Genomic DNA, 27557 nt, shown 5'->3' on the forward strand with positions numbered 1-27557 from the left:
AGTGCAGTGCGGTCACAGGACAGTGTTTCAGAGCATCTGGGTCAGCACTAATGACACACATACTGCTGCCCACTGTTGGTCTGTTTGTCTCCTCTGGCATGTGAGGCAGCTGGGGTAAGGTTGGCCGACTTAGCTGCCCTTCAGCCATCACCGTTTGCCGGGAAAAGTGGTTGAAACAAAAGAACAAGACAGTCAGTCTCTTCATGTGCACTGCCTCGACTGCACAGGTGTCCTTGAAATCTTGTGTGTGTCCACGAGTGAAAACAGAACAAACACAAGGTGTTCTTTGCAGGAACTAAACTGAGAGTGGCTCTATCAGCCTTTTCCAGTCTGCATACTGTGATGTAGTGGTGGCTGTAGTCTCACCTCTGCTGATGCACTGCTACAGTAGCAGAGTCTCCTCCTCCTCCCTCCCACCACCTCCTCCTTTTCACAGTCAGCACATCCATTCTTAAACTCATGAACACAGCAGCAGCACCTGAGTTGTACAGATAGAAGTGCATTTTTTTTACAGTATTTAAGTGATGTTTTTGCATTTATCTGTGTGCTGTCTTTTAGGTAGCATCAGTGGAACCTGCACTCTTTCCTCCAAAACACAATTTCACCTTTTCTTACATTTGATTCAGCTGATGAGAGTATGTACACCACATGAAGTTTAATTGACAGATTTTTGCATTTAAATGTCCAACAAAGGACATAAAACATTCCTTTTATGAGCTATAGCAAAAAAAAAAAGAGAAAAGAAATAAAATACAAATAAAAATAATACTATTACATAATGGATATAAAGTACAAAATTATTACACAGAAACTTGAACACTGCAGTCTTCTATAAATTAATTCATGCAACATTGACTGGGGTCCATTACGTTTTCTCCAATTATCATTGAGATGTAATGGGAAACGATGGGAATACTGATGCTATTTTTCTTTTTCTTTATCCTCTATGTATCAAGAAAAAACCTAGTACTGTGTGGAGGTGGCCAACACTAACAGAGGCTCAGACATTTATAAAATTAGACCTCGATGTCTAATGAATTCTCTTTTTAGCTTAAACTTTTGTAGGGCATCGTTAAATGTGTAGGTACTAATAGAAAGCATTCTATAGCATTGAATTCTTAAAGGAGCACAATGGGGTGAAGGTGACGTGAAAGAAGTTTGGAACCTTCAGGACGCCTGAAATTGGCTATCTGGTGGTTTAGTGGTTATTGCTTAACAGCAGGTTACACAGGGGTTCACACAAGGGTGTGGGGTTCCCCTGCTCTCATGCTCCCTATGCCTATGCTGAGGAGGTTCTGGTGGACTTTCTGGTTAAATAAAGGAGAGGGGGGAAAAAAGGAAAAACAAAGCTTCAGAAGCCTTCTACAGAGACCAGAGGACGACTGTCTCAGCAGCACTCCAAAAATCAGGCTTTTATGGTAGAATGGATAAACTGAAGCCACTCTTGAGTAAACATCACCGATGGCCTAGAGTTTGGGTAGAAGAAAACATAATTTTCTGGTCTTATCAGGAAAACAAAAAAAGCCATCAAACTGCAAAGACTTAGAGGAGGCAATTCACAGATGCTTTTCATCCTATCTGACAAACCTTGATAGGATTAGGTTATGCCTGGGAGATCTGGGTAAACTGGCTAAATCCAGGTGTTCAAAACCTGCAGAAACTTATCCATAAAGCTCTGCCAAAGTGGCTTTTACAAAGCCCAGAATTAAGGATTTATGCATGTTTGTTAATAAAACATTTCAATTTTCTGTCAGCACACTTTCACCTTATCATTATAGATAAATGCTTGACCTCTGTTATAGAAATTGTCCTCATTATACTGTGCAAGAAACAGCACTGAGCAGCTCATTTGTTTTATTTATTTTTTTTGCTTAGGATTTCATTTCCCTAAACTAATATACAATATATATTCTGGTTTAGTGCTATATTTGTGTATGCCTTTCTAAGGATTACTAATTAAAAAAAACACTTAGTTTTCTGAACTCACTGCTGAACCAGAACAACATGTGGTTTCTATGGTAACACCAATTTTTGACTAACAATGACATTTCCCCTTCAGAGCCCTCACCAGTCAGAGTCAATGTGAGATGCTGCGTCAGCGTGTGTGTCTCGAGTAATTTTCCAAGCAAAGACTAAGCTTTCGCCTCATGTTAGATTGTTGTTGAATAAATTCACAGAATCTCGTGCTGGCTTTATTGCTTTCTTATTAACAGCTGCTGAAATTATGCCCAGGGACATGCAGAAGAGCGAGCTAAGCAAAGGCTTCTGTATTCCTTCCACGATCAACTGACTTCTTCTGACGTAAGCTCTGTTTACTCCTGCGAGCACAGCCCGCCCGTTCGCTTATGAGTGCTGACAGCTTGGTTTTGACGCGGGGTTAACCTCATAGACCTCTGAGTATGAGAAGCCATCCCTGAGCTGTTGCCAGTCATCACTCTGTGCTTAGGAATTCATTGAAAGCAGGCATGAAAGTAAGATTTAAAGCCATTTCCTATTTGCAAAACATTCTGGGGGGGTTTTACTCATAAAATGAATGGTAATGTGAATTGAGTGGCTCGTGACACTATCTGTGTGCCTGCGTTTTTTAAGTCTTTCTCGCTGTGCAGTTTTCTTTTTTGTGTGTGTTTTCTGTTTTCTTGCATCTAGATTAGTCTTTTCGGAGCTGTCAGGATGGTCAGTGTGAAACTAACTTCTACAGATTGTTTGTTTTTTTTAAACACCACTCCCTGTTGGTTTGGTACACTGTCTACATGAGCTGTGGGTTTTGAAGAGTACAGGGTGGGCCATTTATATGGATACACCGTAATAAAATGGGAATGGTTGGTGATATTAAAGTCCTGTTTGTGGCACATTAGTATATGTGAGGGGGCAAACTCCTCAAGATGGGTGGTGACCATGGTGGCCATTTAGAAGTCGGCCATCTTGGATACAACTTTTGTTTTTTCAATAGGAAGAGGGCCATGTGACACATCAAACTTATTGGTAATGTCACATGAAAAACAATGGTGTGCTTGGTTTCAACGTAACTTTATTCTTTCATGAGTTATTTACAAGTTTCTGACCACTTATAAAATGTGTTCAATGTGCTGCCCATTGTGTTGGATTGTCAATGCAACCCTCTTCTCCCACTCTTCACACACTGATAGTAACGCCGCAGGAGAAATGCCAGCACAGGCATCCAATATGCGTAGCTTCAGGTGCTGCACATCTCGTATCTTCACACCATAGACAATTGCCTTCAGATGACCCCAAAGATAGTGTCTTAGGGGGTCAGATCGGGAGACCAGATCGGGAGATCTCCAAACCAAGCACACCATTGTTTTTCTTGTGACATTACCAATAAGTTTGATGTGTCACATGGCCCTCTTCCTATTGAAAAAACAAAAGCTGTATCCAAGATGGCCGACTTCTAAATGGCCACCATGGTCACCACCCATCTTGAGGAGTTTGCCCTTTCACATATACTAATGTGCCACAAACAGGACTTTAATATCACCAACCATTCCCATTTTATTACGGTGTTTCCATATAAATGGCCCACCCTGTATATTCAGTTAGGGTTGTAGGCCTATTAACTTCTTGTTAATGATCATGATTGACTACAACTGGTAGTTTCTCTTTGTCAGCATAAGGATTTGATTTATAGCACTCTGAACAATGGCAAAGGCCAAGGAACTCAGTGAAGATCTAAGAAGGTCTCTTGGAGCCATTTCTACTACAGGTTACAAGATCATTAGTTTAAATGACTGTATGTAAGTACTTTGTCAACACTTTGCCAAGGACTGGAAGAAGACCCAAACTGTCACCCTCAAATAAGAGCAAGTTGGTTAGGATGTTCACGAACAATCAATGAACCACCAAGGCTCAAGCCTGCCACAACTAAAAACTGCTGAAACACCGGTGTCACTGTCCACAGTGAAGGAAGTTTTACATAATCAAGGACTAAGAGGATGGCGACCAAGAAAGAAACCACTGATCCAAAAACCCAAATAGTTGCTTCTGTTCATCTGGACATTGTGTTTTCACTGGGAGAAACGTTTCGTCACCCATCCAAGTGACTTCTTCAGTCTCAGCTGGCTTCCCCAACCTTATAAGCAGTACGTTTGCGTAACGACTGAAACTAGCACCACTGACTAACAATGGGCCATGAAGTCAGTTTCATGATCATTAATAAGCAAATTGTCATGACCATTGATCAATGAGTACTATTCACATGTACTGAATAGAGGTATACGTTTGGAGGCGTAAAGGTGAGGCTTTGCAAAATAAGAACTCTACCAGCTTTTAAGCACTGTGGTGATAGCATCATGCTTGGGTGCAGTTTTGCCACCGGTAGCATTGGTACATTGCACAAAATGGAAATGGATGAGGGCTACCTCGAAATTCTTAAACTTCACCTCAAATCGGCAGCTAGACGGTTAAAGCTTGGACACAATTTGGATGTTCCATCAGGACAATAATCCCAAACACACATGAAAATGAAGTTTGGAATGGATAAATCAGAGTAACATCAAGCTTCTGGAGTGGATTTTCTAAAGCCACAACCTCAACCCTATTGAAAATTTGCTGGATCTGTGACAGGAAACCAACCTGTTTAAATGAACTTTACCAATTCTACCAAGAAGAGTGCCAAGTTTGTTGATGGCTAACAAAAGCATTTGGTTGAGTTGCAATGTGCAAAGGGCCATGTGACCAATTTTTAGTGGGGTTCTATATATTTGATCCTGTATATATAATTTTGAGAGAAAATCCAAAATAAATTCAAACTTTTGCACCCTATTCTTGTTTTTAGTATTTGGTCATGAAAGATGTATGCTAAAAAATCATTCCACCTAGGAAAAAGAACAGTTGAAAGGCATCATTAAAAACACCAGCTGATTCATGCCCCATATAGAGAACAATTTACCTGTTTATTTTGTTGGTTTTGTCTCATTGCAGAGACTTACCGCACAACTTTAAACATATTGCGTGGAAGTGTGTCAGGAGGGCTTGAGATCTATGTTTATGTCAGGAGTGTGTGTAACTCTAGATGGTTGGAGCATCAGCTGTGCATTTATAATTTAATTGCATTCTGTTGTGCTGCAAATGTTTGTCTTTCTGACCAGTTATTAAACTAAAAACTCAATTTATTAAAGCAAAAATGCTGCAAAACACACACACAAGAAAAACAACTTTGTTTCGTTCTCCATCTGCCGTTTTTTGCAGGCTATGCAGATGTTTTACTGGGAGACAGTTGGACTTTAAAATTATAGGAATGAAAAAAATGAAAATGCTGAACGGATATTGTGAAGTAATTAAAATCTATTAATGCTGGCAATCACTCTGAGAACAAAGAACATTTATTGTTATTTATCTCTGCTATAATTCACTCTCTTTCAGACTTTTCCCATCTAATCTTAAAGGGGCATGCCTTGTTTCCCCTCCTCCACTGCCATGCAGGCAGCATTTCTACAACACATAGATGTGTTCTAGGAAGGGCAAACTAGCTTCTAATTAATATCATAGACCATCTGCCTCACATTGCCCCATGTATAGTTCTGTAAAATCAGGACCTATTGTTTGTGTAGAGAGCTTTCTGCATGTTTCTCTCCAGTATCTATCTATACCTATGTGCTTTCTTCTTTTTCCCTCCTGTGTCCTTTTCTATTTTGGCTCTTTGGTTTAGCTTGATGGCCGATGAAGGCTTGGCTCTGCTGCTGCTTAAGAAAGAACAGCGTGCCGTCTGATTTATTGGGACACGCTGTATAATACACCACACTGCTCTGCACAAGGCCACTGTTGAGCACACACTGCATAACACTGGACTGCCTTACAAGATGGCCTGATCCTTGAGGAAATGTCAGGAAAGATCAACTTATGTGACGCAATTGTATGGATAGAATCTGTCTGTTTGAATTTAGTGATTATCATATTAGGGGAACTGAAGTTCAAGTGAATTAAATTCAGAGGTTTATGTTAGTGTTTACAGGTACTGCATTCTCGCATAGCTGCTACAGTTATCATGCAGTGGCTGAAGGTGGGCCGAGCTACACAGGTTGTCACCAGCCTTCATGTAATAATATAACTGATGAGGATGATGCGTTATTTATCTAAGCCTAGCAAATCAAGAGCATCTCGTAGAATGTGGAAAAGTGACCTAATGAGCTGAAGTACATTCATTCAAATGGATAGGGCTTTATTAGCTATTTTAGGTTAGCATTTCTTGAGTTTGTCGCATGCTTGAATTTTAAAGACGTAAAGGATTTAAGACCTTTTGGCTCAAACAAACTAAGATGTGAACAGACCAAGATTTTGATATCTGGGTGCATAAATAGTCAATATAGTTATAGATGGAGTGATTTAAATCTTGTTTACTGTTTATCAGATGTTTACTGACAAATTGTCAGTCACATCTAGCTTTTGTTAGATATTGTAAATGGATGGGTTAAAATGCCAAAAATGCTTCCTACTTTCAGATTTGTTGAGAAAACTACATTATTGTTCACGGAATGATGACCTTAGCAATCACGTTGCTGATCAATTTAAAGTCTTAGTTACTAATTTCAGCAGTTTTTTAATACAAATGATATTCATGCAGGGTATTCCTTAGGATATGGCTACCTTTCCGAAAAAGAAGTCACTCCCATGCCAGTGTGCAGTGTCCTCAGTTTCTGAGACAGGTCAACCCCTCAGATGTTGATGAGCAAAATTTCTTAACTTACTGCATAAACCGTGTATGGTTCCTACTCAGCCCTCTCACAGTGTTATGAAAAACGTGCCACGCACACAAGTTGCAAAAATCAGGAGGCACACAGCTAGCCGTAACAACACTAAAGTGCGGCGTGTGCCAGTAGCTGTGTCTTTCATTGGTGTCATCGTTGCCAGAGACAACAATGGCTAGCATGAAGTAGGCAAAATACCATAATTGCAGTTTTTGGCCACTAGGGCAAAGAAGAACTCCACAAGTCTCCACCACACAGTGCTGATGCTACCATATCCAACAGTCTGCATATTTACGCAAATCAAAATTGGAACTTAAAATGAAGTCACTGAAACTGATGCTAAAGAGTTTTTGTGTTTAGCACACCAGTGAGTTATTGGTTATTAATAAAAAACTATGTATGATAAAGATAAAGTGTAATTTTGATGTAACAAAGAGTCAAAGGAGCTTGCAAAGAAAAGCGTCTGGACTTCTTTAAGTTGCTTGAAGACGTTTCACCTCTCATCCGAGAAGCTTCTACAGTTCTAAGGTCAAATGGTGGAGAGTCCCAGATGTAACAAAGAGAGGTTTGCATAGTTTAGTGCTTGTTGTTGTTGTTTTGATTTTATAATTTTAAAAAAATGTGTGCCAACAACAGTTATTACCAATTACGAATGAATAGTTCATTGTTGGTCTGTGACCCTGTTTTAGTCTGAGAATTCTCACGTTCCGACCTATCAAAGCGCTTTCACATTGCCGTGTAAGTCTGAGTATGCTATTCTTTTGTGTGCTTTAATTGGATTATATAGAAATTGGGGCTAGGCTTGGATAATTAATCGTCTGTCAGTTTCCAAGAGAACTGGATCATCATAACATGAGTAGAACTACAAACAAATTCTGATTTTACAATGTAAAAGATTCTCCATATAAATAAGGGTTTATTTTAATCTTGTTTTTTTAATCTTACAGTTTCCAACCATATAGTGATATGCACATCCTCTTATTATTCATAAAAATAGTATTACTTTATCAGTATTAGTTATCGGTTCTTCACACTTCTTATAATCTAGAGTGCAGACTGTCCCCAGGCTGAGGCTGATTTAGGTCGTTTTTGACTCTGGAAAATCACAGTGCCATTGACAGTATACCATGAATTTTTAGACTCAATTATCATTTACTCTGTTTTTCTTTCTAGCTTCAGTAAAGCAGGCTGAAAGTGGAGGCAGCGTACTTTATGTGAAGATGACAGAATCAGTGAAGCATCAAGAGTAAGCTCAGTTCGTGGAGAGCATTAAAGGAGAAATTTTACATTTTATAAGTATCTTTTTAATCAGTAATCCAGTTGTCTTGTGACCTTAAAAATGTGCTCTGACAGGATACAGAGGTGGTTTTAGTGTTCACACGTGTCTCATTTGCAGGTGATTTGAAACATTTGCACAAACTGAACTATAGCCATTAAGTGCTGAAATATAAGTGGTCTGAACTACATCGTCGTGTAAAGTATAAAACATGCCGTGCATTTTAAACACGTGATGAAATTACTCACTTGCACGCACATTCATAAATCTGTAAAACTTTACTTTACTGTAAAATTTGTTAGATTTATCTCCATACCTTCATGCTTTTAACCATGTCACCCACAAAGTCTAAAAATGAAACACGTTGTTCCCCATAGGCTCATTCATTACTGGAATAATCTGTGTGTAACTGCACTGTCTGAAATAGAAAAGAGCTTTACACACGCTTCTGTTCATCTGTGGAAAAGTTATTCAAGTTCCAGACTTTGTTTCTCTTCAGTTTTCATAGATAGCCTTCTCAGGCTTCAGATACTAGTTCATTTGTGTTTGTGTGATTTTTGTTATGTACATCTTAGCACTTTGTAACACCCAAAAATGAAAACTTATGATACATTTTAACATTATGAAGTCATTGTATTAGTTGCTGATATTGTGTTTTCTTAATATCAGCTGTATCCCATCTTTTCTTTGTCTAATTTTAGGTAGAACTATAGCAAAACAAAAGCCCCCATATATTGGACAGGAGAACTTGAACTCAGTAATTAAATAACATTAGTGAATGTCTCAGTTTTTCATCCACTGGCCAAAGAAGCAAACCGAATTACCCATTTTACCGCATGGTGCAGTATGTATGAAATACAGTTAAAAGTGCGACTGTGCTTCTACCTCAGTGTTTCTTTATTTCCTGTGAAACTGCAGCATGTTGTATGATTAACAAAGGCAAAAAAAACATGTCTCTCCAGGATTAGATTATAATAACACACAGTACATCTCAGTAATGTTATTGTCAGCAAACTGGCCACTCCTTAACAGTTGATGTTGATAGACAATTTGTGGATAATAAACATTGTAGTAGAGACGGGGGAGTGTGTGACATCACATTAAAAGAATCACAGAATATCCAATTCAAGAAGAAAGTCTGTAAGCAAAGAAGACAAATAAGTGGAGCTTGGTGTTGATATAAAGAGACAGAAACTCTTTGGATTGAGATTCAAACTGATGGAAGAGGGCTGCATTGTTCTGTAACTGAGAAGACCTTTAAAATTTAAATCATGTATCAAAAATCAGGGCAAAATTGCCTCATTTGTCTTTTCATTTTTATAAAATGACTGATTATAAAGTGGTGCAGCAAATAGTGGGAATAAATAGGAAAAGATAATATGACAGAGCGATAAGAAAAAAATTACCCCACAGTCTAATTTTTACATGCTAACACTTTGAATCATATGACATTAAATGCACATCAGAAAAATGTCCCCATTTTGATACAGATGTGTCCTATTTCTCATTCTCAAAAAAAGGGTTCTGTAGAAACATCCGTCCGCTTAATAGTATCTGTCTGCCCAACATTAGAGTCTCGAAAATATCTTCAGCATTACAGTTCATGTCGCTGAGTGCATGTACTGTGTAATGTTGGTTAAAAAGATGAAGATTATTAGGATTTCTTCTTAAATTATAAAATGTCTGCCAAAATGTCTAAATTAGAAAACATTACAATAGCAGATGGTTCAATTTGACCTTTCACAGTTCCAATAACATCATCTGTCTACGTGTGGTCTATATGCGGTCCACTAGAATAATCTAGTGTGTATATATATATATATATATATATATATATATATATTAGGGGTGCAACGATACACAAAATTCACGGTTCGGTTCGGTTCGATACTTTGGTGTCACGGTTCGATATTTTTTCGATACAAAAAAATATGTTCATGCCTTTTTAATTTGTCGTTTATTAAAATTATAAATATATATTTTAACTCAAAAGTACAGTTTTTAAATTTAATGGGGCTGGACGGCCAACACGTTAACGAGCTAACTGCGCTAACGCACTAGTTCCCACCAATGTAATTGAGCACTGTGTGGCACATTCAACATACTGTTTTACTTTTGTCCATGACGCGCTTACCTTCAGGGTCATACTTCACATGAAAACCAAAATAGTTCCAAACGCCACATCTGAATGAGGGTGGGGGAGGTTCAATTTGCCATGTTGCAAGGAGAGCTTAACTTCTGTCTCGCTAGCTTGCCCTGCGCTCAGTGAATCTGCGTTCGACTACTCCGCCTAGGCTGCACTGTCGAGCGCAGATCCACTGAGCGCTCAACACAGACAGCATCGTCAGAAGGAAAGTTGATAAAATAAATTAAAAATTTTGTATTGTTCGATACATATGCATACCGAACCGAAAGCACTGTATCGAACGGTTCAATATCGATACGAGTATTGTTGCACCCCTAATATATATATATATATATATATATATATATATATATATATATATATATATATATATATATAACACAATTGAGCTAATGAGCTGACAGCTTTTTTTGTTCATAATGCCAAAGCAGCCACTGCTAAACTGCTGCTCTTATTGCACACAAATAAAACCCTATTAGGACTTACACAGGCAGACAATGAGCCAGCTTTATATGTATGATTTATGCATGATTTACATTTTATATACTACTGCTCTCCCCTCACACCCAAAAGGAAAAAAATATAAAGAAACATAAAAAACTATGAAACTATCTTAAAAATAAAATATGAACAATATTATTATTATCCATTCTAAGGAGCTTGGAAAGAAAGCGTCTGGACTAAAGCATAAAGGTCACTCTTTTGAGGATACTAATGTTCTCATTTTGGGCAGAGAAGATAGATTGTTTGAAAGAGGAGTTAAAGAAGCCATCTATGTCCACTGTGAACGACCATCTTTGAACGAGATCTCTTCCCAGGCGCCTCTCGCAACCTGCGTCAGGTAATCTCAACGGGTCACATGACAGGGTGAGGCAAGGTCTCACAATGGTTTACCTGAAACCTCTGCTAATAATGACCCACGCTTTTTTTTCCACACTTTGGCACGTGTTGTGAAACACATGATCATTAGTGGGTCAACAACCTTCTTAAGGGAAAACTCCCACTAGGGTTTAAATACCTGGGACTCTCCACCATTTGTTTTTTAGAACTGAAGAAGTTTCTCGAATGAGAGCTGAAAATTCTACAGGAAACTTAAAGAGGTCTAGTCACTTTGTTTCCAAGCTTCTTAGATTAACATGACTGAGTACCTACGCAGGCATTATCCATTCTGTTTCCCCTTTTCAATCTCTGTCAGTTCTTCATTCAAACAAACCTTCTCTGTCTAGCCTAAATTTTTAATTTACTGACAGTTCATAAGACAGTCTGTAAAAAGAGTTTATGTCCATAAATTCTATATGCAGTATCTTTTAGATATGAGCATGTCTTATAAGTGCTCTCTGTTCACATAATTATTCCCGTAATTAACTAGCTTAATTAGATGTTTGTGTTTTTGCTGAGCTGAAACAGTCTTACGTAATTACTTCTTAATCATTTGATTACATGTAAGTTTCTTACTTTTTTTTTTAAATATGATTTTTTTTAATCTGCAATATGCAATTACAGCTGCCTTGCAACATGCAACAACTGAGTAAAATAGCATGCAGTAGGCCTAACAGCATATCCTTTTCATAACCAGTTCCTGCAGAAGTGACATAAATAAAACCATTTCCAGAGTGGACACTGAAAACAAAAGAAGGATATTGTTTAATAATGTGTATGTTTAAGAAGTGGGGGTTGCTCCAGTGATAACAGTTTATGCAACCAGCAGGATTTTCACCATTATGATCCTATTATAAATATCTGCAGAATTAGCATGCTCACTGGCTTGTCAGTATTTGTAGCCAGGGATCTTAGGTAGCCACCATTGCAGAAGCAGCTGCAGTGTGACAACCAGTGGCCTTGCGGTGAATTCAGGCTGTAATGGAGGTTTTTGCTTGAGAGCACATCCATCATTCTGCCTGTTGAAGTCAGTGGTGATCCCTTTGTTTGCTTCGACTGTGTGGCATGTCAAGGTTGAGCATCTACTCGCTGTGATATGAAGATGAACAGTGTCAGTGTTGTAGCGCAAACATGCATTGGTTGACCTGGTATTCAGCTATGGTAAACTGCATGGTAGACCAATGTCTTTTTTATTATCACTTGCATGAACTTCTCTAGTTCATGCTTCAACAAATCATTTTGTGTTTTTTTTTCCTTATTAAAAGGCAGCATGTGGACATATGATACTGCTACATTGAGGTGAATTGCCCTGCAGTGCATAACCAAGCCTTTTCCCATTTTGCTGCTCACAGACATTGACAAAGCATAGTTAGCAGTTATATTATTTCTGACAGGGCTACTTTAGTCAAAATAGGGCTATTATTTCATCTGCATATTGTTGTTCTGGGACCTTCCAGCACTTACAACAGGAGAGCAGCAGCAACACAGGACCTCGGCATAGATCAGAGCACTAATCAGAAATAGTATGAATATTGTAACGAGGAGCTGGGATGAAAGTCAGGTTGCAAAGCGGCTTGCAGAGGCAAACGCATCTGTACAAGCATCTTAAATAGCATCCTCCATATGAGGCTTTTTAATAGAATGTGTAGAACAGCGGTCCCCAACCTTTTTGGCGCCACGGACCGGTTTATGCCCGGCAATATTTTCATGGACCGGCCTTTAAGGTGTCACGGATAAATACAACTAAATAAAACTAGTACCGGTACCGCAAAAAAGAAGATTTATTCATAGCACACGTGAAAAGACCCAGGAAAACCGAGTTAACGATAAAAACGATAACAAAATAATGCTGAAAACCGATAAAAACTCTGAAAACCATATATTTCACACCTGAGCCTCAACTCTCGCGGCCCGGTACCAAACGACTCACGGACCGGTACCGGTCCGAGGCCCGGGGGTTGGGGACCGCTGGTGTAGAAGGCTATGAGATGAACTGTCATAAATTGTGCAAAAAAAGAAAGAAAATTACTGAAAATTTCCCAGAGTTCAAATAGTTAGTTAAACAGTTTGCTTATAAAACATGAGTTTATATTTACATACATGCTTTGATTTTAGACTGTTTTTATGTGGTTGCCATGCAAAATGATGGCAAATAATATATAATTTAACATAATTCAAGTATTTACGTTATATTACGTTATTAAATTAAAATCATATCATCACCTTTATAAGGTGTTTTAAGCACATAAAGGCTACAAATGCCTCGTTGTAACCCATTCAAAAGATTGATTGCTAAGCATCATGATGACATCACAATTTCTGATATAAATAAGAAACTTCGGAGGCATAGATGTGCCTGTGATTTTGGCCACACAAACCCTGATCATGCAGAGGGGATTTGTGGGCGAACAGAGATTTCAGTACTCTAGTGTGAATAAAAAATTATTCAAAAGTTCAGTGTAAAAATGAGATCTTAATCTAGATTCAACATCTCTTGCATATTCAGATCACATGAAGAAATGCTTTTTATGCACTTGTCTGTGAAGGTTCTAAGTCATCCAGGTCATTGTAGTCTAAGGAGCTTGGAAAGAAGCTCCTTACACTTTTATACACTTATTTGCATTTCCTACTCATGTGCATTTGTCTCTGTAACAAGACGACTGGCTTACATGTTCCTCAGTTCAGCTTTGGTTGCCTCTGTGGTAGCAGAAGCAAGATGACCGCCATGTTTGCTATTAACAAATTCTTCTTTAGATTTTTATTAAGTATTTTCTGAGTGCCTTCTCTCTGAAAATACACATTGTCCATTAATAACAGTTGGAAACTTGATTTTCCAAATCCCATAGAATCCCATTGAATCCCTTCCCAAAACAGAATCAACATGAGCCAGTGACTTTGGGGACTGTTGCTGCAGTGACCCCAGATTATAGAGCATTGTGATTGCATTACATAGATTTGACATTCTTGTGCTTGACTCCAGTGTGGATTTAGAGGGAATCCCAAAGGCTTAACAGGCTTATCCCACCTTGTTATCCCTCATTGTCCTCTTCCCTCTATCATCCTCATGCTACAGCTAACCTCTGCAGCCCTGTGGTCAAGAAATGGGATCAGAGTCCACACATCTGCTCTTATAGGTCTTATAGATCACTGATTTGGAAATCGAAAGGATTCATAAGACAGTTCTGGTGTTGTTGCTTTAGGGATATATTATCAGTTCTAGTGTTTTCTACCTTTCTTTAAATTGTAGTTTTCCTTGACAAATACTCAGTAAATCCAAACCTGACCCAATTATATGAAACAGCATGAAAATTTTGGTCTTTGGTTGAGTGGCTTCACCATCCCATGTGCATGATCAAGGTCAAGTCTGTGCAGTGTCTTTGTTATGTCACTTAAGAGCCTTGTAAATATTCAGCTTTTGCTTTTGTGTTTATGTTAATACGCTTGAGAGCCAAGTTGGTTTGACATGGAAAGCATGAATTATGGCTGCGACAGAATCAGAGTCACCATTACTGCAATTAATTACATTGATGTTAAAACTTCAGAGGCAAGACGGCTTGTCTGACAATTTACCGTGAATGAAGTTGTTTAGCTTAATGAGTATTTATACTATAAACAAATGAGACCTTTTAGAGGTTAATTGTGTTCTTTGGGGATTAGATTTATGCATTAGTCAACTGAAAAACCAGAGAGAAAAGATTTTTGCCTTTAGCACACATGGAGGAAATGCGTAGAGGAGGTTGACGTTTATTCATATGCTATTACTTTTTTCTTTTTAAATATCTGCTCATCCTTTTTCATGCTTTGCAAAACACAATTACTTGCAAAGACATGCCAAGGGAGGACAGCAGGTTTCAGCATTTAGCAAGATTTGAGAAAAATGAACAGAATTCACTGAAAAAATGTAATCAATTTTTCTAAATTGTTACTCCAGGTAATTAAATCATAGAGGTAGAACTGATTTGACTGTAATCTAGACATGTTCAGAAAGTCAGGCCTTTTTGCTACTGGAACAATGAGATATTGTTGTGCTGGGGTTTAGTGCAGGGTATGTAAGATACAGCAGGTAAATTCACTGCTCTGTCACTTTGCAGGACGAGCTTTGACTTCCTCTGAAGTCTCTCTGAGGACCCAATTAGATAGTGAGTGCAGAAACTTGTGATCTCCTCTACAGCGATACCAGAATAGAGTAGTAGAGGGTGACACGGGTGACCAAGCTGAACTTTACCTGCTGTGATGTGATGGTCTTTTAAATAGCAGACTGCAGGCCACAGCTATACTTAGAGAGGTCATCCTGCAAGCAGATGTTGATTCTGATATATTGTGTAGACCTTTGTGGGGCCTTTTTTTATTGTTAGCAAGGATGTGGTGAATTGTACATTTATTTAAATATAGTTTTGAATGGGGATCATAAAATCTATTGGATGATGTCAACCTTGTAGATGGCTACTGGCCTGCTGTCAAATAGGATTACATTTGGTTGCTGTTGTTTATCTGTTGTGTGCAATCAAATTAAAAAGAAAATATAATAAAGCTAAAAGGCTTCAAAAATAATTTTTCATTAAGATCTCTTTGTTTCCCCACTCAAAAAGGGGGGATGATAACAACAAAGCAATCAAACAAGAAAATCTTGATTAAATCGATACATTTACTTATGTTTAAACAGAAGATAAAACTCGGATTAGTTGCCCACATGTTAAACTGTCTATATAAAGAACCAAAATGAATATGAACACAATAATGAACAGATTGTGCAAGTATATAGTATAAAGGGAAAGCTGACTAGTGACTTCACTCCAGTTTAGCAAAAGAGGCCCATGATTTTCTATTTCTATGCTTTTCTTAAGCTTTTAATCTTACACTGTGGGCCATCTAAGGTTGTTTAGAATGGATGGCTGGATGAATGGATGTTTTAAATTAAGTGGTACAATTGCATACCTTAGAAGGAACCTTCTTCTTCACTCATATGCAGTCAGTTGCTGCGTCACTATCTGATGATAGCCTGCCATGCCAAATGGCTCCTGTAATCCCAGGCCCGTCATAGCCCCCGGCATGCAGCTAAACTCCTACACTTGTACCCTCGCCTGCTCTGAAATGTATGTTCCCAGGAGATGAACACTTTGGTTTGATACAATTCCTTCTTCTTAAAAAACAAAACAAACAAAAATTCTGCCTACTGATATGTTTTTGGTTACTGATAAATCAGTGAATTCACATTTTTGCAAATAAGACAAGCACACTAACACTAGCTTAGTTACTTTTTACTTTTGGGAAAGTCAACTCAAGGTCATGATGACTATAGTTTATGCAGCCTATACATACTCAGAAATTTGTCATAATATAAAAAAACCACATAATGCAATGTGAAAGTAGCAACAAAAACAAGAAAGAAAATCAAACTAACTAAAATGCAGTCATTCACTACGAACTAGCAGTGGTACAGATGACTGATGTGACTTTATGCCTACTTTTAAAGATCAGATTGTCTGCCTTTTGTTCTCGCAAAACATAAATGATTTAAAAAGACTATTTCCAAAAACTATTTTCCAAAAAATAAAATTCAACCTATAATTTCCTTTTTTTCTAAAAGGATTTTTTCTTATTTGCATGTAGAGCTTGGTAGAGTTTGGGTTGAAAGGAGCTTTCTGTTGGCTTGTCTTTTTTTTCAGATAACATGAAAACACAGTTGAAGGTGTAGAAGTGCTGGTGTGTACATTCAATGCTCAATCATTTTAATAGACCACCACCCAATGTAAGGTATTGGCATTGTGAGAGAAAGAGAAAACTGTAGGAGTAAGAGGATAAGTGGCAGATGTGCAGCTGACAAAATACAACAACTGTGTGATGCTATCATATCAATATTGACTAAAATCTCTGAGGAGATTGTCTTAGATAGGTGTAATTAATGAATTGAAGTGTTTGTACACTGTAATCTGTACAATAATCAGTTCCAAAAGGAAGATGAACAAGATTTGGAGACTGTGAGGAGGACAAACTCCCTTTTTAACAGGAAGAGACCTCACGCAGAAGCAGGGCAGCCACCTGCAACAGCTGGGTGGAAGTTAAGGGAGGAAGAGTCTAGTGGAGGAGTTCAATGCACCATGGGACATCACACAGTGAAATACAGTAATCTAGCCTAGAAGTATCAAATATCTTGAGTAGTTTTTTTGCGACAGGATGCTCCTAAATTTTACAGTAGACGAAAATTGTGTGTTAAAAGAAATATTTAGATCAAACATTTCTCAAAAAGTCCTTTGCACTAGTAATGAAGGCATAGGTTAATCTATCAAGAGTAATGTGCTGCGCTTTTTCACGTATTTGCTGAAGCACCACCTTGATTTCCGAATTTACATAATGAGCCATAGAAATCAGTTAATTTTGGATTCAGTTACTCTGTTTTTTTGCCAGAGGGTCTGAGCAAGCAGATATATGATCTCTCATGTGAGAGTGGAGAGAATGTGTCCCCTGTCACCTTCCAAAAGCTTGCTAAAAGCCATGAATTATTGCACTCTGGTGTGTTGTACTAAGCCAGTGCTGGCCGAGACAAACATAGAGACACTCAATAGGAACATTATCCCAATACGCCATATAGTGATGCAGATACTGGGAGGAATTAATTAGTGTTGGGCTAATTAAAGACTACAATGTAACAGCACTGTTTTAGTCTCTTATGATACCCCAAAGTGATTGTGACCGCTTCTTAAATTGTTTTTTCTTTTACATTTTTCAAACCGATCCTGTGTACCTTTTCGTATCTTCAAAAATCAGGATAACTCATAACGATCAGATTTTTCTAATCTCACAGCATCTAATGTCAAACCTAAATGGGGTGGGTTAAACTCAGACACGGGGACAAGGACAGCCTTTGTAAGCAGTAATATGAGCAGACAGACTGCAACAACATAAGCCATGACTACAGTGTTCTGAGCTACATCAGGACAGAAGTCAGTGTGTTGACATGTCAGGCTGAAAAAGCTGAAGAGCCTCAGCGTCAGTAGAAAGGCTGACTTTCATCTGGAGGGACAGAGAGAGGAAGTGAAGAGAAGGAGAAGAGAGAAAGAGGAAATAGAAAAAAAATAGGTGGCGAGAGAGAGCTCAGCTTCTCCTGAGTCAGGGCATTGTCAGGAGATAATATTTCTCCTCTGAGGACTTAAAAAATCTCTTCATCAGTGGAAAAAAGGGACAGTGATTGGGCCAGTGGATTTTTCTAAACAAATACGATTTATGCAAAAACATTATTAAAAAAGTGCAAAAAGCACTGTAGGTGGATGGATGCACTAAGTGAACATTACTATTACACTTAAAAAAGATTCCTTTCAACTGGTGGTGTCAGTCAGGTGGTGACTTCTTTGGTTGCTAAACAAAGTAGTAGAATACATTTTTAAAAAATAATTAATGGTCTCCATTATGGAGTTTAAATCATACCTAACACTTGACTGTAACTTATTTAGTAAACTGTGGTCACATTTAGTGTAAAATGGATGGCTACCTGCCTGGTGAATGACAAATAGCTACCAAATGATCATGCAGTGTCAGTCACACATATGATGCCTAGTTTCTACAAACCGAGATGCTCAAATTGAGACTTCACAGCAAGATTCTGCAACCCAGTTGGTGACAGTGGCTATATCTGTTTTTTTATGAGTGGTATGTGGCAAAAAGGCTACAAAATCAGCATGTAAAAAACTGGGTGGCTGTAGCTCAGGAAGTAGGGCAGGTCACCTGCTAATGGCAAGGTTGGTGGTTTGATCCCTGACTGCTCCAGTCTTTGGGCAAGATATTGAACGACTAGTCGCTCTTCGATGGGTTCATCAGAAGCTTGTTTCTGCCACTAAAAAACTTTTTTTTTTAACCATCGGTATTTTAAAATTTGGTTATCTAAAAATGTCAACTTAATTCAGTTTTCAAGGGTTTTTTTGTTGTTGACTTTGGGTTATTTTTTCATCATTTTGAATTAGCAAGTGTTAAACCCTAACCCTAATTAAGTTAGTAAGTCAAAATTTTGAGATATCAAACTCAATATTTTTAAACAGTAACCTGAAATTTCAACATAATAATCCAAAACTTAGACTTACGCATGTCAAACATTTTTGCATGTCTAATTAATATATAATATGATAACAATTTTTTGTATTAATGAGTATCCAAGTATCAATTTTTCTGACCAACCTTTCTCATGCAAAAAAGAACCCACTGCATTTTCACAATTTTAGTATAAAAAAGTATTGTTTTACCCTAGTAAATAGAAGAATATGTTTGTTATTGTTTAAATAAGGTACATAATTTAAATTCACAACACAAACCAACTCTTGGTGCTTGGGTCTATCCTGAACTATTTTTAAATGGCCAAACCAACAAAGAGTAAAAAAGAACCAAAAGCAAACGATAAAGTCTTTGTTCGAGTTCATGACTGAGTGAACGAACATCTCTTTTAGTACACTGTACGCATCTCTGCGTGGCTGCAGAGTTAAGTGTCCACTGGGTTCTGTTCCAGACAGATGAGGCATGTATCATCCTGCTGCGCTGTTTGCACCCCATGAAAAAAAAAAAGACAGAGCTGGGTGTGTGACATTCTCCCTCGCATCCACACTGCCACCACAGCAGTGCTTGGCATCACTGCCAAATGCTCCTTCTACTCGTCTTCCAGCCCTGCACAAGCATGATACCTCCACAGAGAGAAAAACAGCGACAGTATGTGAAATAGATACATTTTTTATAATTTAAAAAGAACAACAGCTCAGAGCAGTTCTATATGCTGTTTCCTATCATAGACAGCCAAAAATGTAAGAGGCACTTCCTCGGCAGGAGTTGGCCAGGCTTCTCAAATTGGTTTCTATGCTCCCAGGCCTCCATCCAGTTCACTATTGAATTACACTCACTTGTTTACCATTTTCTACACATAAGAGAACAAAAACAGCTTAAAGCAAAAGGGGAAGCAATGTATAATATGAGTGCAGCACCAGGAGCCCAGCAGTGTCATGTCTATGTCCTGGTAGCTCAAAGATAGTGTTGGCTGAAGAGAGGAAAAAAATTCAGTCTGGATTTGATGTTTAGCTGTCTTTTGACTGATAGTTAAACAGTTTATTTTTCACACACGTCTGTAGTTTTGACTTCTTGCAGAAGGCTATAATGTTGTTATTAAACCATGATTAGTTCGTGTTTTTAGAAACTGACTCTATACTGCTTAATAATTCACTTGCACAAATCATATACTGTGTATTTCAACAAATTCCAGCTCTTTGTTTAAACTACGTGATACTGAGCTAAATAAGTAAACCCAACACAGTGTTTTTATGGCTGCAGCATTCACATGGTATCATCGCAGGTGTGTGGCGTATATTCTTATACACATTTCCAAAACGTGTACTTGGTGTCTTTCAGACTGACATCCAAAATAACAAGTTGTTGCAAAATGTAATTAATGATTGATGTCTTTTACACGTTCACATTCCATCTTTTTTTTTATCTTAACTGGATCATTTTTAGTCTTTCAATTACAACAACGTTAAAATCATAACCTGTTTTGTCGATACTTAAGTAACCTAAACAATCAAACACCCGCTTTGCATTTATAACCCATTTGAATTGTTCTAGTTTTGGTCGAGATGCAAATCTATACTGATTGATTGATATTTTCTGTTTTTTGAGACAGATGCCTGATGGTGTGAACAGTCTGTAGACTTAAAGGCAGTTACAGTTTTTCTTCCAAATGACCTAAAATGTCATCATTTTCTTCTTCTCCCACTGCCATATACACTTTCATAGCCCATCCTTTTTATTATACTTTCACATTTCCTCTCGGCTTTTATTTGCAAGTATTGTCCTCTGTGGTCCATTGTTAAAAATCCTTCCATATGCTCAGCTCCATCGGAGCAGGTGGCAAACCACAGGTGGAACTTACACCTTCACTTGGGCTGGCATCCATCCCATAAACCAAAAGAAGTTGGCTTGCTAACTGTGGGATTGGGGATGGGGGGTAGAGGATAGGATGGAAGAATGGAAGGTAGTATCTCTGACCTTTTAGTAGCCTTAAGGAAGGACAGATATCCTTTATTTTGTTAAACTCCTTTGTGAATAGATGAGAGCAATTACCTTATTTCCACTCTTTTGTATCGCTGGATTTTAAGAATGGATTAAAAATTGCTGTATAGCAGTTTCACTAATCACATTTTACCATGTTACAGATTTATTGGAGAAAAGGAATTAAGTGGGATCACAAATACAGGATGAGGGGGCTGTGTTTAAGGAACTAATACTGGCAGATAATAAAATTCTGTGATTTACTTCTCTGAAAACAAATTATAAAAAGCATTATGCCAATTCTCTGGGATATTGGTGACATTTAAGGCTACATTCACAGTTATAAACCTGGAACTTTTGCTAAATGCATGGGTATTAAATTCTATTACAGTTCTCATTTAATATTCTGTAATTCTACTGATAGAAAAAAGTGTTTTCAGTCCCAGCTGTGTTAGTACACACTGCCGTAGGCTAATCGTTATGTGTTGTACAAAAAAGTAGAAATAGACTCAAAGGCCTCACAGAATGTGCTGGACACTTGTCTTATATTTTATTCTATCCTCAAGTATGTATTTATTAAAAGAAATGAAATTGAAAAATAGATCTGGCAAAATAACATTTACACTATTTGAGTATCTTTTTTGCTTTTCTGAGTACTCGGGTATGTCAAAACAGTCCCCAGAACTCCGTCTTCTGTCCATGTCTCTCAGACACTAAGGGGTTTGCTAGTTAGACGAAGTTTAGCAAGGGAAGCATGTTGAGGGGGTGGAAGATGTGACAGGAATGCTAAGCTTCATAAATGCATAAAATAATCCCTGTATGGATGTGTTGACGATGTGCCGTGAATAAAAGAAGTGGTAGGGACAGGAATGGATGAGAAACAGCTCAGCTTCAGCACATTAATGACCTCCAGCATCTTGATGATAGCTAATATTCTCCAGCTGCCTCTCTCTTTCTTTTACTGAGATGTAATTTCTGCAAAGGCACAAAACACAGTAACAATAAGTCCAAAGTGTTTTTTTAGGCGTGCCATAATCTTTGCTGTACTTTAGAACATGGTTGCTATCTCTTGAGTAATTCTGTTTGTTCCACTTTGAAGACTGTGCCTTTTCCTCTATTTTGGGAATACATGTTTGCCCTTGGTATATTGTCTGAGACTATTAGAAACCTATCATCATATTCCTCTAACTAAGTAGTATTTGTGATAATTCTCACAATCTTAAGAGATTGTACACTGAAAGTATTATTTCTTTTCTTTTTTTTAAATGATAGCTTATCCAAAATATCACAATTACCCCTGACAGCAACATCCATTTGCACATGTGCTTTGTTTGATCCTGTGTGACAGTGAGACATACCAGTCTCTATGTAATGGCCTCATCGGTCTTGTTTACAGAAAAGTAATACTGTGCTGACATGCAGGCTGAATGAGTACGCACAATGCAGTGGTAGTCTGATTTTTCACACTGTCATTTAATAGGACAGGGCATCAACATGGCATTTCATACAGGTTCTAGGGCTTAAAAATTCAGAAATGTGTTATTCCGTACCACTGCTTTTACCTTTAACCTTGTCCTGCTTTATGTTTTTCGATAGCTCATTAATTAATCTCCAACTGACTGTTGGACAGCAGAAAGAACAGGAGAGCATCTGGACCAACATCAATTCATTAATGATTTATTAACATTTTAACTGCAAACTTGAAGGCTTCTAAGAAGTTAGCTTTGATGAATTCATAACTCCATGACTGCAGTAGAAATCTCAATGTATTTGTTTGTTGCTGATTTACTGATGTGCATGGGTACGCAGAACAAGAATCTGTTTTGTTTGTAACTTACTGAACCATCTTTCCCCCTTATGCCCTCATAACAGAAAAATCCACCTACGATGCCTCAGGCTCCTCACCTTTACCGAGCGACCCAGCAGTCACAGGCGTTCCTGCTCACCCATCGGCTGACCTGTCAGTGGCTGAGGAGGTGCCTTTCCCAGTTGTCCATTCAGACAGTCACTCAGACACTGATGCGGAGGGCTTATCGGGGCAGCCTGCTTTTTCTTCTGTCTTAACCATGATGGCAGGAACTGTCAAACATCCAGTGAGCCTTGATCAAAGTAGAACCTTGCCAACTATCACCAGGGATGAGATCCATACCACCCAATGGCCTTCACGTAATTCCAGCCAGGGCTCAGACATGTCCTCCTCATCGTCACATGTGGGAGCCAGCTCAGGTTTGACTTTTAGCATGTCTCAAAAACACGCAACACCGCCTCAGACTGCTGGTTACACTGTATCCAGGCTGTCACATGTATTCTTCACAAACGGAAACAACATTGTATCATTGTTTCCATCATCAACAGAGTTGACACCAATAATGTCTTCTCCATCTCCATCCACACTGTCTGTGCTTTCATCCTCCGTGGCTTCATTTTTCCTGTCACCTTCCACTGAGTGGATAGACAAAGCCCTTCAGACAGAAACAGCAGCGTTATCAGCAAGGTCTCAGGGTTGGTCAGACAGTTTAACATTCCTGCAGTCCACCACTCAGTCACTTGCTGACCTGCAATCTGTAAGACAGGAGAGACAAAGCAAAACAAGCAAACGGCCAAACTCTTCAAGTGAAACCAGCATTGATAAAGGCAATAAAGTAACAACACATTCATCAGTGGACAGAATCTACCCAGTGAGTGAATTATACACTAGAATTGCAACGCCCAAAGAAATCCAGACACCAGCAACCAGCACATATACACTATACTCTACTCCTAACTATAGTCAAAATCTTTTAAAAAATTTGTACAGACCTACTCAAATGCAAAATCCAGGTATGAACTTTGTACCCGCCAATAATCTTGAAATGAACGCCTCATTTCACTCTAAACTGGAGAGTCAAGCTGTTCAAAGGCAGCAGGAAGCTTCACAAAATCCCACATCAGCACTGCTGTCTGCCCATCCTAAAGGCTACTCAATTTCTAGTCATATCACACAGTGGCTTCTAAACCAAACGGCATACACGGAAAAGGAAGTTAAGACAACAGGAGAAAGTCACACTTTTATTCACGAAGGTCATGCCGTCATGTCATCACTCAGCTCGCATGTTGGGACTCCCACTGTGTCACCAGTAATGGCGATCACACCAGGTGAATCATTTTTTACAGTTTCCTTGGAGACTCCACCAGGTAAAGTGACTCTCTCTGAAGCTGCAATCACCAAGCTAACAGGTAGCCACTCTGGCATGATGTCCTCAGAGCATGTATCTAATCCTGGTGATTTACTGATCGCAGCGGGTCACAGCAGTCCCAGAGTCCCTGCCACTGATGTAATTTACAACCAGGGAGAGATAACGGCAGCAGAGCTCAGATCTGTTTCCACTCATGCTCACCTGAATAACTCACTTTCACTCACACAGCTGAAACCTGATTCCACTATTCGTTCTATCCCCAGTTTGAGCACCAGAACAGGAACAACATCGTCTGCACTGGAGTCAGATTTGTTAAATTTGAGACCCAGAAATATTCAGGAATCTGTAACTGGGTCTTCCAAGGGCGTAACTCACTTGTACATAGATTACACAACCTCAAAAACTTTATTTTCTAGCAATAAGATAGAATCTCTTTCAGGATCTGCAAATGATATAATTTATAAAACCAGAAGCCATTCACACCTCAATCAGCCTACGTACAACCCAAACTATAATAATATAGATGAGCTATCTTCCAGAAGTGCGATATATTTTGCAAACCAACCCAAATCTATTTCATCACCGCAAATAATTCCCTCAGAAAGACCTCTTCAAACAAGGCCTTTGCCTGATTTTTTCCATAAATTGTATACACTTGGTTTAACTTCTCAAAAATCTGAAGAGACAGTGGTGTCCTCTGATGAAACCTCTGCTCATATAAAATCAGAGGGAGTGACTGAGATCCACACAAGAGCAGAAAATAGTAAAGTATTGCAAGGTTCTCCTGTATTCAATGGAAACAATGAATCTTCTCTGATCAGTGCTGCTGTGTTTTACAAGAAAGAAACTCCATCAGTGTTCGCAACACGCTTCCCATCTCTTGGGACTAAAACAGATTTTTTCATGCTGACTAAAGGCTCTGCAGGTTCTGGAAAAATCTCTACTGAAATCCCCTTTTTACCAGTAACAGCTGAACCTCTTATGAGAGTTTTTCACAGAGACAATGTGACATTAGTGGGTCATAATGAACCGTCAGAAATGACCTTAACACAAACAACAAACTCTTTTTCTCACTCTCAGGGACCAATCACTAGTGTGAATAGCAATAAATCTAATTTTCACCTGGACAGAGAAACGAACATGCCCTCCGATGTTTCCCCTGCTGTAACTACTTCCTCCAGTGATGGACAAAACAGCATGGAGACATGGAGTGCTATTTTCAGCTTGGGCACAAAACTAATGGCACCATATACAGAGTGGAAAACCACTAAGCCTATGGCTCTTGAAAGCAGTGGCTTTAAATTAGAAAGCACATCTATAACCTTTGATAGGGTAAAATCTAATTTACCAACAGTTGGTCCCTCATTTCAAAATCCAAAGCTGGAAGATGGACAAGACCGTAATGCGTACATGCTGAATTCTGCTGATTCAACAGCTGTTGCCAGTGATCCATATCCAGCTCATCCAACTGGTGACTATCCATCTTTTGCAACTTCCGACTATAAGGAATGGAGCTTGTCCCCAGCTAATTTTAGGTCATCTGTGGCTGTTAATGTACAGCAAGATGTTTTTTTGCCCCTGTCTCATATAACTACTGATTCTGCAGCATTTTCCCAAGCTGCTCATGTTGAATTGATATATAAGACCAGGAACAGCCCCTCGCTGACAGCTGTTCCCTCTCTTGAATCTGCATTTGATTCTGCTGTCACACTTTCAAATAGCCCTGTGCATAGTATCTCTGATACTGACAGCAAGAGTAAGACAACTGATTCCATCCTGAAGGCATCAACCTTCCCAGCTGACCTGATTTCATCCTTCCCATCATCATCATCATCATCATCATCATCATTTTCATTTTCATCGCCATCTTCATCCTCATACATAAGACCCACCACAAGAAAAGCAACCATGGATCAAGGCACTGCATCGTTAGCCGTCTCTCTAAATGTTGAGCAATCCCCATTTCCATCATCATCACCAAGTTTGATCTCATTATTAGATTCTAATCGCTCACCGGTAGTGACTGAGACATTTGTTCTTACAGAGGCAGAGACGGATGAATTAACCGCTGGAACTTCCAAAACAGTTGGACTCACTTTCCCCAAAGAAAAAGAGGCTAGTTTAAGCCCCTCTCAATCAGTCAGAATTACCCATTCTGCTGGGCCTACCGAGAGGACAACTCAGGTATCACCTCTGACCCCTCGACAAGACACCACGACAGCCTCTGTTAAGCTTTCCACCACTACGGCTTCAACCACAAAAACTAAAAACGCCACCACTACCACGCCTTCCATAAGAGTCACTACGCAGTCAACCACCACTACCACACCACAGACCACGTTCGCGACCGGGAAAACCACAACCACCACAACCGTCAGGACTCAGTCCAACAGGAGAACATTCACACCGCCTGTCCTAAGAACGAGCCCTCCCAGGGGGGTCACGGCTGTCTTCATCTCACCTTTCACCACTACCACAGAGACTCCACCACAACAGTGCAACATCACTGAGAGAATGTGGGTGAAAACAGGTAAACAGTACTTTTTGGAGAAGTCTTAGAGAAAAATAATATAATGATATGTTTTTTTTTTATTTATTGCTCTGACTTGTTTTGTCTGTTGCCTGTCCTGTCTTGTCCTTTTTGTCTGTCTCTTAGTTGTTTCCATCTATGTGAGGAGAAACAGGCTAGACAGCATTCAGAGGCAAAACCTGCGAAGGGGACTAAGTCAAGGCCTCAGGAAAGCTCTCAATGATACCTCTGCCCAAGCACAGGTCAGACTTTAACCAGTTATTGCTTATTGTGCTACAACATCTTTTTAATGTTTATAGATGGATAACATAACTTGATTTCTTCAAATATGGTTGTATTTTTTTTTACAGCTTCTCTTGAATTGCAACTTAAGTTAACACTTTCATTATGCGTTTATGGTCTCTCTTCTCTAGTTTAACAACCAGTTTAACAATAATAGAAAAACAGTGTTTTTTTTCTGGAAATTACGGTCCTATTTAGTGAAGAACAGAAGATAAAGTAGGGTATCTTCTAGGGTGTGGATACCTTGTGATTGTTTCATTGACAGGGTTTTAATGTCTTATGAGCTTGCCATGAGCTCATGTGAGTCAAATTCCCTTTTTCAGAGGTTTGGTTTAAAAAAAATAGCTTGAACCCTCAAGAACCCCAAAAAACTATTCAGCTTAGACAATAACTAAATAAATGAATAAATAAATACATTTTTAACACTGAAGAATCGTTTTCCGGTTGTGCACTCTCCAGAAAACCAGAGGTTTATAAGCATGTGTTACACACTCATACCAAGGACCCTCATGTAGGCTGTGTGAAAAGAAATGAAGACTAATATAGAAAT

The 27557-nt window shown here is 38.7% G+C and overlaps 1 protein-coding gene across 3 annotated transcripts in view; it reads left to right on the forward strand.

Annotated features, from left to right (window-relative positions):
* kiaa1549lb (KIAA1549-like b) overlaps nt 1–27557 on the forward strand; it is a 58264-nt gene that overhangs the window by 1204 nt on the left and 29503 nt on the right. For 2 of the 3 annotated variants that reach the window (XM_084932201.1, XM_084932193.1), the window contains exons 2-4: nt 22892–23245; nt 26240–26725; nt 26852–26967. In XM_084932201.1, coding sequence (XP_084788327.1) covers nt 22892–23245; nt 26240–26725; nt 26852–26967 — 956 coding nt within the window. Of the gene's footprint in view, nt 1–22891; nt 23246–23358; nt 26726–26851; nt 26968–27557 lie in introns of those variants that run through there. The other variant, XM_084932183.1, reaches the window with a different exon arrangement.

Source organism: Perissodus microlepis, chromosome 1, assembly GCF_051167445.1.
Source record: "Perissodus microlepis isolate ML-2025 ecotype Zambia chromosome 1, ASM5116744v1, whole genome shotgun sequence".
Lineage (NCBI taxonomy): Eukaryota > Metazoa > Chordata > Actinopteri > Cichliformes > Cichlidae > Perissodus > Perissodus microlepis.